General features: G+C 33.2%; 1 protein-coding gene and 1 pseudogene across 1 annotated transcript; one reads left to right on the forward strand and one right to left on the reverse strand.

Annotated features, from left to right (window-relative positions):
- Nucleotides 1–1,841: 1,841 nt before the first annotated feature.
- Nucleotides 1,842–4,673, forward strand: LOC126745739 (uncharacterized). The gene is made up of 2 exons (XM_050453719.1): nt 1,842–2,140; nt 3,680–4,673. The coding sequence occupies exons 1-2, from the start codon at nt 1,842–1,844 to the stop codon at nt 4,587–4,589; spliced, it is 1,209 nt and encodes a 402-aa protein (XP_050309676.1). The 3' UTR covers nt 4,590–4,673.
- A 1,865-nt stretch (nt 4,674–6,538) lies between these two features.
- LOC126745942 (putative nuclease HARBI1) lies at nt 6,539–8,210 on the reverse strand (annotated as a pseudogene).
- Nucleotides 8,211–14,869: the final 6,659 nt, after the last annotated feature.

Here is a 14,869-nt window from a genome sequence, read left to right on the forward strand (position 1 = left end):
TGGTATTTAAGTAGTATTTAAAGATGTTTACAAAATGCGTTTAAAGGAATGACCTTTTACACAAATATACTCATATATAAATATACCATCACCAAAACGTTGAATAATTAGTTATAGAAAACCAGTATAAACCCTTTATTTTAATCGTTAAATAATTGTTGATATGGAATTTATAATAAAGGTCTCTATTTAAGCCTAAATTGCAATATATTATATTATACAGGATCTCCAGGAATTCTACCGACAAATTTTACAGGATGATTCTCTATCAAAAATTAAGAAATTTGGCTAAGGATTTATAAGAATTTAGAGAATTAACTGAGGTTTTCCGAAGTTTACAGGCGTGTAAGTTTTGGTGTTTTGTTATACAGCCCAACATTATTCAAGCATAATTCAGCCCAATATTATATACTCTGGAAAAATGCGTTAATTTATATTTTTACAAGTAGTCAGTTGCAAGAGGGAAATCATTACAAATCGGAACAAAATTACATCTTTGGAAATATTTTGAAACAAAATTAGTTTAATGAGGAAGCAGTATAACGATATTGGCAACGCCGGTATTTCCAGCTATTCTCTGTCAATCCGGAATGACACATGTGGACATACAGCACTAACACCCATGATACTAATACTCGAGAAGATAAACCCACGCGCATGAGATGAGCCTATCTCTCTCGCACGCCTGACGTCACTCGATGACAAATTTCCCCAGAAACAGCTTAGAGTTTTAATACATTTTAATATGACGTTTCGTTTTTGCTTTATATGTTCGATGGATTTAGGGTTAGGGCATGGTTTATTTGTATTGATATGTTATTTTTTATGTATTTTGTGTGACAAATATGGCAGAGTTTATTAAATTATAATAATTAACATTTTTTTAATATGGTGTACTGTGCAGTGGTGGGTTGTTCAAGCAACAACAACAAAAAAAGTGAAGTAGTTTCGGATTGCCGATTCTTTAGATTTGATTTCCAAAGGACAAATAAGTTTGCCGACAATGGATTACAAAGCCATTTTAATAACACGTCTACCCATAAGCAATTTAAAAAAATATAGATTATAGATACTTAAAAAAGTGAAATTAATTGGTTGTATGTCATCAATGGCATCATGCATTTTCTTTTGGCATTTACTGGTAACACTATTATTACCAACAACCAATGGGTACTCATATGTATACTTAGGGCACACAATTTTATGAAAGTTAATTGTCACAATAGGCTGTATATCAATCCTCTATTTTTGTTTTATTTTTTTTACAACATAATAAAATATGTACATATTATATCACTGATATTTTTCTGCAGAGGCATTCGTCTAAAGTAAAAAAAAAGTTAAATAAAAACCATAAATCCTTTTTTTTGGCTATAAAGTATTATTAATTTATTATTAATTAACAAGCCTTCAGACGTTTTATATTGTGTATATTTATTTTCAAATTAAAATACCTTAAATAACAAAAATCGTTTTTTCCAAAACCAAAATAGGCATTTATATTATATAAGGCTTTACTATCCTTGCACGGATCCACGAATCCTACATACTATTAAGGAAATATTTTACATACTATTATAATAATCATAACATATTTCATATAACAAAATATATTAATACTTAATAAGTAATGTTTAATAAAAAAGGCTTTAAAATACTGCTTAATATACGGCCGGGCGAACGTTGAGGCGCAGTGTGACGTGCGTTGACGCAGGGTGAAGTGAACTGCCTGGTTTCAAGTGAACTGCGCGCCTGGGTAGTCCGAAAGATGAAACGCAGTTTATCGTACACCTGCGTCCAGATTAAACGCAGTTCTACTGAATAGATTCCTACTATTTTCTATGATGTATACATATTTGCTTAATTTATTAGACTCGGAATCTGATTCTGACTTTGTTGACGAAGAAATAGCGTATACAACTATATTCAGAAGAAAACTGCCAAAAAGTGATTACTTAAAAAAGAGAAAGACTCACGGAGAATTCGTTCTTCAGAAAGAACTTTCTAAAGAAAAGTACAAAAATTATTACCGAGTAACCCACCGAGTAATTCACGGATTTATTAAAGAAGACATAGAAGCTGAACGGTGTAATGCGTCAAAGCCCATCGGAACGGAAGAAAAACTAGCCGTATTTTTAAGGTAAGAAATGTATTTATGTATTTTAACTCAAACAATTAACATTCCCAATAACAAAATAAGATAACTGTTCTAGTTTTATATAAAAAAGTAAGATCAGTTAACAGAAAATTGGTTTATAAAGTTAACTAAGGTTCCCTCTATTGATTGATCTTTTTCTAACGAAATATCCTGTAAAGGTGCTTCATTGGAAATGTTGATAACGTCAAGATGTGAAGAATTATCGGAATACGTTGAGAAGGTTGTAGACGATGAAGAGCTTTGATAGTCATTGTGGTTTTGATTAAAAATCTGATGCCGATCAGTAGTAGATTCGTAAACTTGAGACTTTCGATATGTATTACGTTCAGCCAGGTTCATTCTGTATAGCTGCGGAATGTTGAGTAAAGTGGCTTCTTCATTCGAGACTACTTTATAAACATTATTTCTCACAATGTGTTGTGATGCTGGTGGCATTTTTTTTGATATCTCGTACATTGACATAAAAAAATGATATAAGGGAACTTTTGGAGGTTGTATCTTTTCTAATATCATTTCTCTCTCAACTGATCTCTCTGCCGCTCTTATTTCTCGATTTTCTATAGATCGCTTAAGTAAGACACCAACATTATCTTTCTTTTGAACTTGGTTTTGCCTCATAGGTATCTTTTTGATTGAACATCTAGGCATGTTGGAAACCCTCTCTTCTCTTGGTATTGACGGTGTTTCTGCCATTGGAGTAGAGGGAAGATTTATGGGTGGAATATCTTCATGATCACGTTCTTTATGTTGAAGACCCACACTATTGGCTTCAGTTTCTGCTTCAATCTCATCCTCACACTCAAGTTCATCGTAATCTTGCGTTTGTTATTCCTCATCACTGGCGTTAGTGAAATTGGTATCTCTTTTCCTATTTGTCATGTAACGTTGAAGAAACCCCATTTCTTTCTGAAACTTCTACAGTTTTTGACTTGTAGCAGCAGCGCCACTCCTTATACATTTTTGTTGCCTTCTAATTGCGTCCCGAAAAGAATGTCTCAATTTCTCCCATATGATTTTCGCTTCTGAACCTGCAACAAAATTTACATAAAGATACATAAAAAATCGTTGAAACAAACTATAAAAATGTTCTAAGTAAATAATAATATAGTTAAATAAGGATTAACTATATATACAGGTTGGACCAGGTTTTTCATGACAAACTTTAAAGTCGATAGAAATTGAACACCGTATCTCAAAAATAAAGAAATTTGTTTATTAAAAAAAGATTTCTATCGACTCTTAAATTTTGTCACAACAAACCTAGTCTACCATGTAGTGTTTTTGAATTAAGCGCCAAAATACAATTACAGATTTTCAGACAATAAGCTCATACTTTAGTATTGAATATCTTAACACATTCTTTCATTTTATAAAACTAGTGAAAGCTAAAGAAAGTTAATGATCATCTGGCGCCTACTTCAAAAAGTATAGAAACCTTTCATTTATTATTAATTTATTATAATTTCATACACTTAAGTTATTTTTAAAGTTTTACTTTCAAATATGTATTTTATTTTTCAGGTACATCGCTTCAGGGAACTGCTTTAAAAGTATGGGCTACAGTTATAGAATGAGTGACCGAACAGTATCCAATATTGTAAATGAAGTAGCAGGAGCTATTTGGAAACGTATGCAACCATTATGTATGCCACAAGGAACAGCAGAACATTGGACGTCCATTGCACATGGTTTTGAAGAAAGGTGGCAATTTCCACATTGCATCGGAGCTATTGACGGGAAGCATGTATTAATAAAGAAGCCAGGTTTAAGTGGTTCCTCATTTTTTAATTATAAAAAAACTTTCTCTATTGTATTAATGGCTATTGTGGACTCAAACTACAAATTCATTACTATTGATGTTGACTCAATGGGACGATTTAGTGACGGAAACATTTTTGGTAGCAGTGTTTTAGCAAAAAAACTTAAGAACAACACTTTGAATATCCCTCCAGCTTCTCTAATACCTATAATTGATGATCCAATGCCATATGTATTTGTAGGAGACGAAGCTTTTCCTTTGTGTGAAAATTTAATGCGACCATATCCAAAACGAAGTGTCATGGACAATTACGAGAACAAAGTTTTTAATTACAGACTTTCGCGGGCTCGACAAACTGTGGAATGTTCTTTCGGTATTCTTGCTTCCCATTTTCGTGTTTTTCGTTCACCATTTGATTGCAAATTAGACAGTGTAGTGAAAGTTGTAAAAGCATCTTGCTTGCTGCATAACTATTTGAGAAATTCTCCAATTTCACAAATCGAAGAATTCTCCGAAAATATGCCGGAACATCAGCTACTTCCACTTCGTAAAATTAATACTCGAAGTCCATCTAAAGCTTTTTGCGTTCGTCAAAACTTCACAGAATACTTCGTATCACCAGCAGGATCGCTGCCCTGGCAGAGAGATAGTGTATTGAGAGGGAAATACTAAAATCTACGTACGCATGTACCGTACAAACTAAAACGTGACAAAATTGCATTATTTTAGAATAGGAAAGAAGGGAAATACGCAATTTTTACAAGGATCAGCCCATCTATTTTATTATAGAATGTAGTTTAAAAAGATAATGTGTAAAAGTGTGTAGCTTAGCGATGTTTATGTTTAGGTACTTAGCTATATAGTATATGTACATATATGTTTATGTTCAAATGTCAAAAAATAGAAAATAAAAATTAAATAAAAGTAATTACCTGTTTTCAGTCCAACCTCCGTCGCAATTTCGTCCCATAACTGCTGTTTTAATTTCGATTTCATATAATCAACATCATTTGTGTCATATAAGACCTTTCTACATCGAACGGCTTCAATTAGCTTTTCCTCCATACCTATTTCTCAGATGCACACATATGCAAAATCACGACGGTTTTGTGTTTAGACCGCAGGCTAACGCAGGCTCACGGCGTACAAAAACTGCGCCACCTCACGCTGCGTTCTGAATATTCGCTGTTCTATCGACGTCTATTGATTACAGAAATCTGCGGTGAGTCACCCTGCGTCGCCTCACTTAACTGCGTCTCAACGTTCGCCCGGCCTAATAGTATCATGACTAACACCCATATTCATAGTCGTTGGTCGAGCGAATCGCCAGCGCGTTGTCAACGGGCGGGGCGCCTCGTCAGCGTGTTCGATATCAAGTTCATATCATAGTGAAACTTCGGGGAATTGCCAAGTCGGGGGATCTCCGGTGCATACAGCAACTTAATAGCTTACAGCAATCCTAAATATATTGAATTGTTTTATGAGAATCTTGGGGTACCGATGTTTATGTAGTTTAAGGAACGCATTTTAGCTAAAGAATTCGAAGTTGTGCGTTAAAAATGTCTGAAATAATTGCCTATATAGCTGAATAAAAAGAGATTCTCAAACATTTAATAATAAAATACCCCATTATTGAAGAAAAAAAGACTGACGCAACATCCATAAAGAAAAAAACGGAAGCATGGGATCGTGTAATGCATGAATTTAATGCGTATTCCCAAAATACGAAGGTATGCTATACAGAGTAGTCTATTTATATTGTAATATGTCTGCTATTGTCTGTATTGAGTATTTATTTTAAATATTTTGTAGCGATCTGTAACGCAATTAAAAAGATGTTGGGACAAAATTAAACGAATTCGAAAATCTGAAGTGGCTGAAGAGAGGAGGCACCAGATGGGTACAGGCGGAGGTCCACCTATACCAGAGAAGAAAAATCAAGTTGACGTTGCTGTGCCGCATTTATCATATGAAATTCAGCATACACTTGACAGCGATGGGCCATGTCTTAATATTGAGAAAAATGTTGCAACTACATCTTCGTTGTCGGAAGAAACGCAAAATACTTATGCTATCTTGCAAAACACACAAGAAACAATAATCCCAAGTAATTAAGTCATTGATGAGGAATCAAATTTTACCAATAACCAAACTATTAGTAATAGTGAAAGTAGGACTACACCAGCACCAAAACGAGTCAAAACACGACACGACGCAACTGATGCTATATTAACAGTCCGAATTAAAAATGCAGAAACTGAAAGGCTTCAGTGCGAAGAACTGCACGAGTCGAAAATGAAAATTGCTGCGGAGGATTTTGAAACAGCGAAGTTAAAGCGGAAAGCTGCTGAATTGAAGTTACAAGCTGCTGAAGCCGAGCTAGAATATTTGAAAATTAAATTGGATCAAAATATCAATAAATAACTTAAGTTTGTCAGAAATAGCATTACTATTTTTTTGTAAATGTAGAATGTCAGAAATAAGACTTTTATTTAACTTTAATCTTAAAATCTTTTCTTATGCTAAATGTTAGGAATAAGAGCGTTAACTTGACATTTTTACCTTTTGAATATCTCGTTTTGTTATATAAATTAATGTACCAATAGTTTTGGGAAATTGGATTAAAAAATGTTGTTTTCAGTTTGTGCCTTTGAATTTACATTTAATTTAACAACAAAATAAACAATATTTTCTTAGGTAGGTACATATTATATTATAGATATAGTTCTTGGCGTAATTAATTAATTGTTGAAGTGACGTTGTATTAAAGCACGCCTAACACCAAATCCTAAACCTGCATTCAATGCGCGCCTATTAGGAATTTGTTGAAGCTCATTTACAGCATCGTGTTCAAAATCAATATTAAATTCAGTATTTGTCATTTTTCCTATGTTATATAAAACTGCACAAGCAACTATTATTATGCAACATTTTTCTGGTTTGCTGTTTAACGTCCTTGCCAGGTACGGAAATCGGCGTTTCCATACGCCAAATAATCTTTCTATAGCGTTTCTAGTTCTTATTTGAGAACGATTATATCTGTTTTTAGCAGCAGTAATAGGACTATCCAGTGGAGTCATAAGATATGGCAAACAGGGATATCCACTATCACCTAAAAGATATCCTCTCAATATTCCGCATTCAAATTTAGTCGTTTGTACGGTTGTTGTTATATTACGGCGATTGAGTGGACTGTATTACTTATATAGGCAAGGGTTCATTTTCGTAAATTTAACATTAATTTCCAAAATAAAATTTTCAACCGAACCATACAGCACCAAGATTAAAAATGGCACCTACCTTGATCTCTTGGAGCACTTGGATGGAATAAATGAGTTTCTTCTGGCGGGCCCGCACTTATATTCGGCACAAACACATTAGACTTGGTATTAGTGGTGTGTAATGAAAATTAGATTATATTGTAGAAACTTTTCCCATATTTTTGGGGAAATTATAGAAGCACTTTTTAGACGAAGTCTGGAGCCTCGATCATGGCAACGGCAAAAGCTGAAGTTGCCGGTTTGCTTCTTTGTACGCAAACTCTTGATAGACCATTCGACGTCGGCGCCAAGCTTGACTTTGTATGGTTAATGTAAATTTGAAATTACGTAGTTAAAAGACGAAAAATAATTTAATATGTGCAAAAGTTGCGTATACATCGTTACTGAACTAAAATTAAAAATAGTTGAGTCGTGTTCCCTTCCTGGCCATCGTGCAACAATATCGATTTTGTAAATTTGGGCCACAAATAACTTGGACGTTTAAGTAGCGTTTTCTATTTCTAAAGACTTCCGCAAAAGGTCCTCCAGGATTTTTGATCCGAACATGGGTGCAATCAATACATCCTAAAACTTCGGGAAACTGTGCAATATTATAAAACATCTGTCTTGTCTGATTAATTTCTTCCGCTGAAGGAAATCGGATGAAACGTTGACATTTTTCAGCAATTTGTCTGGATAGGAAGTGAACACTTCTACAAACAGAAGGCTGTGAAATGCCCCTTAAGTCACCACACACAATCTATAATTAAAATACGTCATTTATATGTATTTACATCACACTATATAAAACAAAATAGTACCTGAAAGTAACTTGTACTGTAGAAACGTAAAGTTGCAAGAAGTGACAAGATAGGTGGTAATGGTAAACCTCTATTGTTTACGAACTGCTGCCAATTTATCAAATGCATAATACAGTTCATCACTGTGTACTTCTCAAAACGATAACGCATTTTAAACTCTTCATTTAAATAAAATTCCACAGGATTAGCTGCATCTCTTATATATCTTTTTGGCAATCTGTTATATTCCATGTCATTAACAACATTAAAATCGACAATTACGGCATGTATTAAATTTAAATCACGTTCCATTATTAATTTTCTTGGTTCGTAAAAATGCAACTACTGCAAGGTGGCGAGTGGCTGGAAAAGGTAAAAGCTTCCTTTGGCGAATTGCTAAAAGTTATTTTAATGCGCATGTTACGTTTGGCGACGCGCTGTCTATGAAGTGGACTAAGCCAATAACACCTCTACAAAAGGACAAAGCGCTCCAAAAAATTTTGCTCGTGACGTCACGCGTTTGGGCCATGCACTTCGGGTTGCTTTTCGGGTGAATTCAGCTGTTGACGCTGCCGTTGTTCGTCCGCGGAAGGCTGCCTGCAACGCTGCCAGACTTTGCAGATTGACGTGAACGTTAGGATGCTCTATTACTATCTTAAAATAATTAAATCTATATCTTTAACTGCTCTTACTTTACAATTTAGTTAAAAAAAAGAGTGCATCCTTATTTCTCTTTTTATATTTTAAACTTCCATTTTTTCAAATTTTATCATTTATCTACTTAATACCTTGTTACTTGCTAATAGGAGTTCTTTCTATATAAATCTGACAACGGCGCATCTACTAGTTGTGCCACCTGATGAAACGAGAGGTTAAGGTTAGGTTGTTTGTTGTTTATATTTATGTTCTGTGGTTGCCGGTATTTCTGACGAGATCCGCAGTAAACATTAGCTCATTATTGTGTTTTTTTCTGAAATCGGAACTGTTTATTTCCGCGAAACGTGTATGTTAATATTTATGTAGTCTTCGCGTACTTTTAAATGGCAAAATCGTATTTTCGGACTAGAAAAATCCTCGGAAAAACCGGTTCTCCGGCGCGCCGCGGATTTATTTGTTTATATCACACTTTAATACTTTAGTTCGTGTTTAATTTAATGTTTTTCTCCCAGTTCGGCTTGTAGTTAATACCAGAGTGTAAATATGCCTCAAAAGTGTTGTGTTCCGGGTTGTAACGGACACTATAAAAACGGACCTAAAGTGCATGTCTTCGGTTTTCCTAAGGATATAAATCTAAGGCGAAAATGGGTAACGCCAAGTAAAGATGAAAGGTTTAAAAATATTGACAAGTTGAAGTTAGCAAAAGCCCTTGAATTAAGCAAAATTGACTTTGGCAAGCATGAGAAACAAAATAATTTTGACAGTTTTGAAGAGTTTATTGAAAAATTTTCTGCTTTTAAACTACCGAAACATTGGTTTACTGCTCACACTGAGCAGTAAACCAGTGAGACTCAAGACAGCAAACTGAGACTCAAGACAGCAAAAAGCTAACAATTTTTAAAATTGAATACACACCTGGTCCATGCATTAATTTAGTAATAATAAGAAACTTTTTTATATAGCGAGCCAGTTTGTGTTTTAACATCAAAATTTAAAACTCCATATACTTCCCATAGTTTAGATGATTTATATGCAATACTTAAAGCAATAGACCTTACTATTATTACCCTGCCTTTGGAGGAAAATGTTACCAATAATGACAACCCTGACTGTGACTTAAATCCAAATTCTGCTACCGAGACTGGTAAAGTCCAGTGCAACGATATATTAGAAAGGTCATCCGTCAAAACACCAGCATTTTACTTGTCAAACAATGTAAATAGAAGGTGGATGACATTGTTTGGCAGGTGGAATGCTGGTGTTTTGACGGGTGACCATTCTAATATATCGTTGCACTGGACTTTACCAATACCCTTGGCAATACTATTCTCGATCATGTCAAACCATCAAATGACATAAATAAAATAAAACGTGTGTTCGATTTTGTGTCAAACATACTAAAAAGTTTTAAAAACTTTGAAGACAACAAAATAGTGCATGCTTTAGATTTTATTTGTGAACAATTAGCTTTGCTTACAACTGCAAAGGAAAGGTACAGATATTCAAGTATGTAGTACAATAATTTTGACTTCTATAATCTATACTATTAGTCCTCATGTATACAAGTATTTAAGAGATTATGTATCCCTAATTTTACCACATCCTCAAACTATAATGGGTATTTGTAACAAACACATGACCGATCCCCACATAGATACAAAAAAAATGTTTTTAACTTATGCCCGAAATGTGTTTAGTTTACTAAAGGATCATGAGAGATTTGTGACACTACTTTTTGATGAAATTCATATTGATCCTTACATGGACTATAAAGGCGGTAATATCACTGGAACATCAGTCAATAATAAGCCTCTAGCTTCCTCGGCATTTACTTTTATGATTACCAGTGTGTGTTCCAGCTTTAAGGAAGTAGTTCACATAGCTCCCATCTCCAAAATTACATCAGACATACTTTATAATTTTATTAAGACAATTATTGAAAATTTAGAGGAGATTGGGTACATAGTTTTTTGTGTTATAAGTGATTATAATGCCATTAACGGGAAAGCCATGAGTCATTTTTCAACTGCAGACCAACTTAGCATTGTTTATCCTCATCCCATAGATAATCAGAGACCATTATTTTACCTATTTGACACAGTTCACTTACTTAAATGTGTATTTAATAATTGGCTTAACTCTAAACCAGACCAAAAATTTTATTTTCCTGATTTTGACACTTCGAAGAAAAAATGTGCTTCTTTTTCTGCAATTAAAAAATTACATGAACTGGAGTATGATAAGCTTTTTAAGCTTTTAAAGTCAATATATGTATTTATGTGTATATAACATATATAAATTTAATTATATAACATTTTTTACTACTTGATGGTATAAAAAAATTATTATAAATACCTATGTTGAATTTTGGTGCAGATGTGGGGGAGTTGGGAGTCTGCATTAAATATTACACCATAATATTTAACCTGACATTCAACCAGAACTAAAACATACCTTTGAATGTTTCCTGAACTCTATTCTATTCCTAGCATTTTTTAAAATAAGCCAAATATTGAGATATAAGCATATGAAATCCCTTGGTTTTTAAAAATCGGTGGCCCACATCGATGACGTCACGCGCCAAGCACTAAGGCCTTGTCTTTGAGTGGGTGTTGACTAAGCGCGATTTCCGCTGGATTTCCACTAGCGAATCGCCGGAGATTGAATATGAATATGGGTGTAAGTCTCTGGAGATGCGTGGAAGGTCAACGAATCTTTCAGAATTATGATCAGCCGAGTACGTAAGAAGCCACATCGCCACATTCGGAATATTGGCGCGACTTTCAAATAAATATTTCTAGTAGTCTTAAGTGATCGTGTTTTCTAGTGAAAGTGTATAAAAATCAGTTGACTATTTTTGGGCATCGATTTTTTTAATTTACAACTTAGCGAACGGTAAAAACGCTAAAAAACGCACGCAAATAATAAAATAAAAGAAAAATTATTACAAAGTTTTAAAGTACACAGTTTATAGCTCAGAAATAATGACTAAAAAAATGTATAATAGATAAATTTTGCTGGCATTCTTGGAGTACAAGATGGCGTCACGCGATATCGTGGCTCAAGATATATGTAGGCGATTTAAACAAACTTAAGATAAATTTATTCAGATAAATATTGCATAAAAAAGTCTCTTTTAAACTTGTTTTCTTAATAAAAACAGTGTTTCTCTTACCATAGCCAAACCCAAAAAGGGTTTTTTTCTTCCCAGAGAATGGAGGAAGAGGCAGATTTTATTTTGTCGCTGAAGGGAAAGCAGGGGCAGTAAGTTATACGTAACAAATTTTGAAAATTTGCAAGTCGGCTTTTTTTGGGTTTTTTTAGTGCTTTTGATATTTTCCGTCTCAAAAATGGTGTAAACCCAGATTCAGAGCGGCTTACCCCTATGATGACCCATATGTCAGGTTTCTACTAAGAAGTTTAAAATTCTAGAACAAAATCTAGTTAGGAATGAAAAAATCCAAAACTATTATTTTCTGCATTTTTTCGGTATAATTAATTTGATTTGACAAAAATTAAAGCAGTCACGGCCCACTTTGCTTTTTCTTATTTAATAGTTTAATCGGGCTTAATAATGCTCCTTTTTCGTTTACCAGTTTTTTTCAAAACTTTCTTTTCCTTCAATTTTCTTAAAAACGGTTAAATGTATTGAAAAAATGCAAGCAAGCAAAATTTTGGATTTTTTCATAGGTAACTAGATGGTGTTGCTAGATTTTCAACTCACATATCGGAAACATAAGATTGGGGCCATCTGAAGGGTACGGGAAAAGAATGCTCCCTGAATCCTCCACTAAATTTGGACTTCATAATTTTTGGGACGGAAAATGAAAAGAGCACATAAAAAACGGCGACTTGCAAAATTTCACAAGATTTGACGCATAGCTGTAGTCACAGTTGTAAATAATCGATTTTCATCAATTAATTTGCGCGAGCTGTAGCTCTGAGGGGAAGCATTTTAGGACACATGTTTATAGGAAAAAAAGTCTTATTTTGACTCCAATAATACGCTCTGAAAATATGTGCACCGAATTTTGTATCACCCTATATATGTACTTATATTTATATAATCGTATTTATCCAGGAACAGTAAAAACAAATTTTGAAACACGATCCAGGCTCCAAATTTAATTTTAATTTGTTTCAAGTATTCGCTAAATTTTCTGTGTTTTCTTTTTGAATATTTATATTACAATATTGCTATAGGTAATATTAATTCATGTAAGAATGGAAATTTTTTAATTCTTATATTTTTTATAATACAGGTGTGCATGTGTTTTTGATTGCAAATATTAAACCACCCTTGTTGAAAAAAATTCACAGTTCTTGCAACTCGCGCAAGTATTATGGGCGTATTGAAAATAACCAAATCATTTTATGACCTCCGATAAGATTACTCCTAGATACAACCTGACAAACTTCGGTGTGCGTGTGACTTCGTACCTCCCAAAGATGCGCGTTGACAAAAGAAGGCATACTCATCCTCTTTTACAGTAATTCTTTTGGATTTTAACGCCTGGTACACTACGGCCAACAACAATTTCTTAATTATTGTACCTGGTACTATAACGGCCTCTTAAGCTCAATTTTTTACTCGGAATATACTTACTATAGACTTGTGTCCTTTTTAATTCATATTTTAACAACAGTTACGAGGCATACCGTATGATTTGCGGTTGTCAAATAAGTTACAAATAAGTAAAAAGTTTAATAATAATAATCATTACCTACTTATTTATTTTTAATAGAAAGTGCGGTCGGGGTCGCAATATTTATTAATTACAAGATTAGGCAATAAGTATCTTAGATCTGTTAGCCCTATACCTATTTTATTCGCCCAATGTAGGTACCATATTAAGTAAATTACTTGATTGCCATACTGAGTTTGTTTTTATTGGTCCGTTTTTTGGAAATAGGCAACAGGCTGTAAAAGTGATGCCAGTATGCCAGTAATTACCCATAATTTACATTTACACAGCCTATTTCAGAAGGTGATTATATAAAAAAAGGAAAACAATTTTTATTACTTTTTCGATATTCTTACTGGGCATAATAAGCAGAGTGAGCAGTACAGCAGGTAAGTATAGGTTACCTGTTATTATTATTAACCAAATAAGTTTTACTGTAATGTCCTTGGTTCAATAACCAAAATAGAAACATCAATATGTATTTTAAAACATAGATTTTATTCATTACCAAAAAAATTCAACACTGGGTACAAAAGCCATAAAACATGCATTGTTACAATTTAGAGCTAAAATAAATTTTTAAGGTTTATATTAGGTGCAAATTAATAATATAAAAAATAAACATCAATTAAAACAATTTATTTAATTATACATTACAATATTATATGTATAGCGTAGAAAACCTTTTAAAAATTAGCATATACCTAATTGCTACCATTCAATACCTAATTCCAATATAATTATTGTTTTATAAGATAGAATAGATTATGAATAATCATAAGCTAATAATATAACAAACGTTTATACCTACAAATCTAAAAATTTCATAAGAATTAATACATAATTGTAAAGAAAAAGAAGCAACTTAAAGACTTAAAAAGATTTTTAATACCGACGTTAATAATGCAACCGTTAAAAAAAACCTGTAAAGAGGTATGCCTAACTAGTAAAAAATTAAAAAAAGAACCATTTTTTTATATACATAATGTATGTTAAATTTACCATTCCAGCTAAACCCATCTGAACATTTTTTTTTAGTTGGCCCTCAATCGTTAACAACGCTCAAATTGCTCGACGAGTAATTGAATGAAGTTGATGAAGAATTGAACCTCTTTTCACAGTCTTAACTGAAATCTATATACTTTGCTCTTTTGTATGTTATGTCTTTTTAAAGCAAAGGGGCTTTGTTTGGTACGTTCTGCACGTTTAAAGATGCGATAAAGTAAGTAATTTACCTCAGTGTCTAATGATATTTCGCTCCTTGTTATTTTGAAGCCATTAACTTTACTGAGAGCAATAACAACGCATGCATATACGTTGGAGGAACCAAATCAATTCCACTAGATTCTTTCAAGGAATCATCGCTCAAAATTTATGCCATTGGCAACCTAATTTCACTATTGAATTGATTTGAATTGTACACTTTAACACCAAATACAGCTGAGACAGTTTCGTTATTAATTACCTTGGTTACAATTTGATTACAAATGAATTAATATTTTTTCTTAAAGTCAAGAAGAACATCTTTATTATGACGAAAGCGTTGCATC

This window comes from Anthonomus grandis, chromosome 16 (assembly GCF_022605725.1).
Source record: "Anthonomus grandis grandis chromosome 16, icAntGran1.3, whole genome shotgun sequence".
NCBI classification, from domain to species: Eukaryota; Metazoa; Arthropoda; class Insecta; order Coleoptera; family Curculionidae; genus Anthonomus; species Anthonomus grandis.

Coding starts and splice junctions, on each gene's coding strand:
- LOC126745739 (XM_050453719.1), top strand. CDS start 1,842: ATGATGTATACATATTTGCTTAATTTATTAGACTCGGAATCTGATTCT. Junction 2,141..3,679: donor AAACTAGCCGTATTTTTAAG/GTAAGAAATGTA, acceptor TTTATTTTTCAG/GTACATCGCTTCAGGGAACT.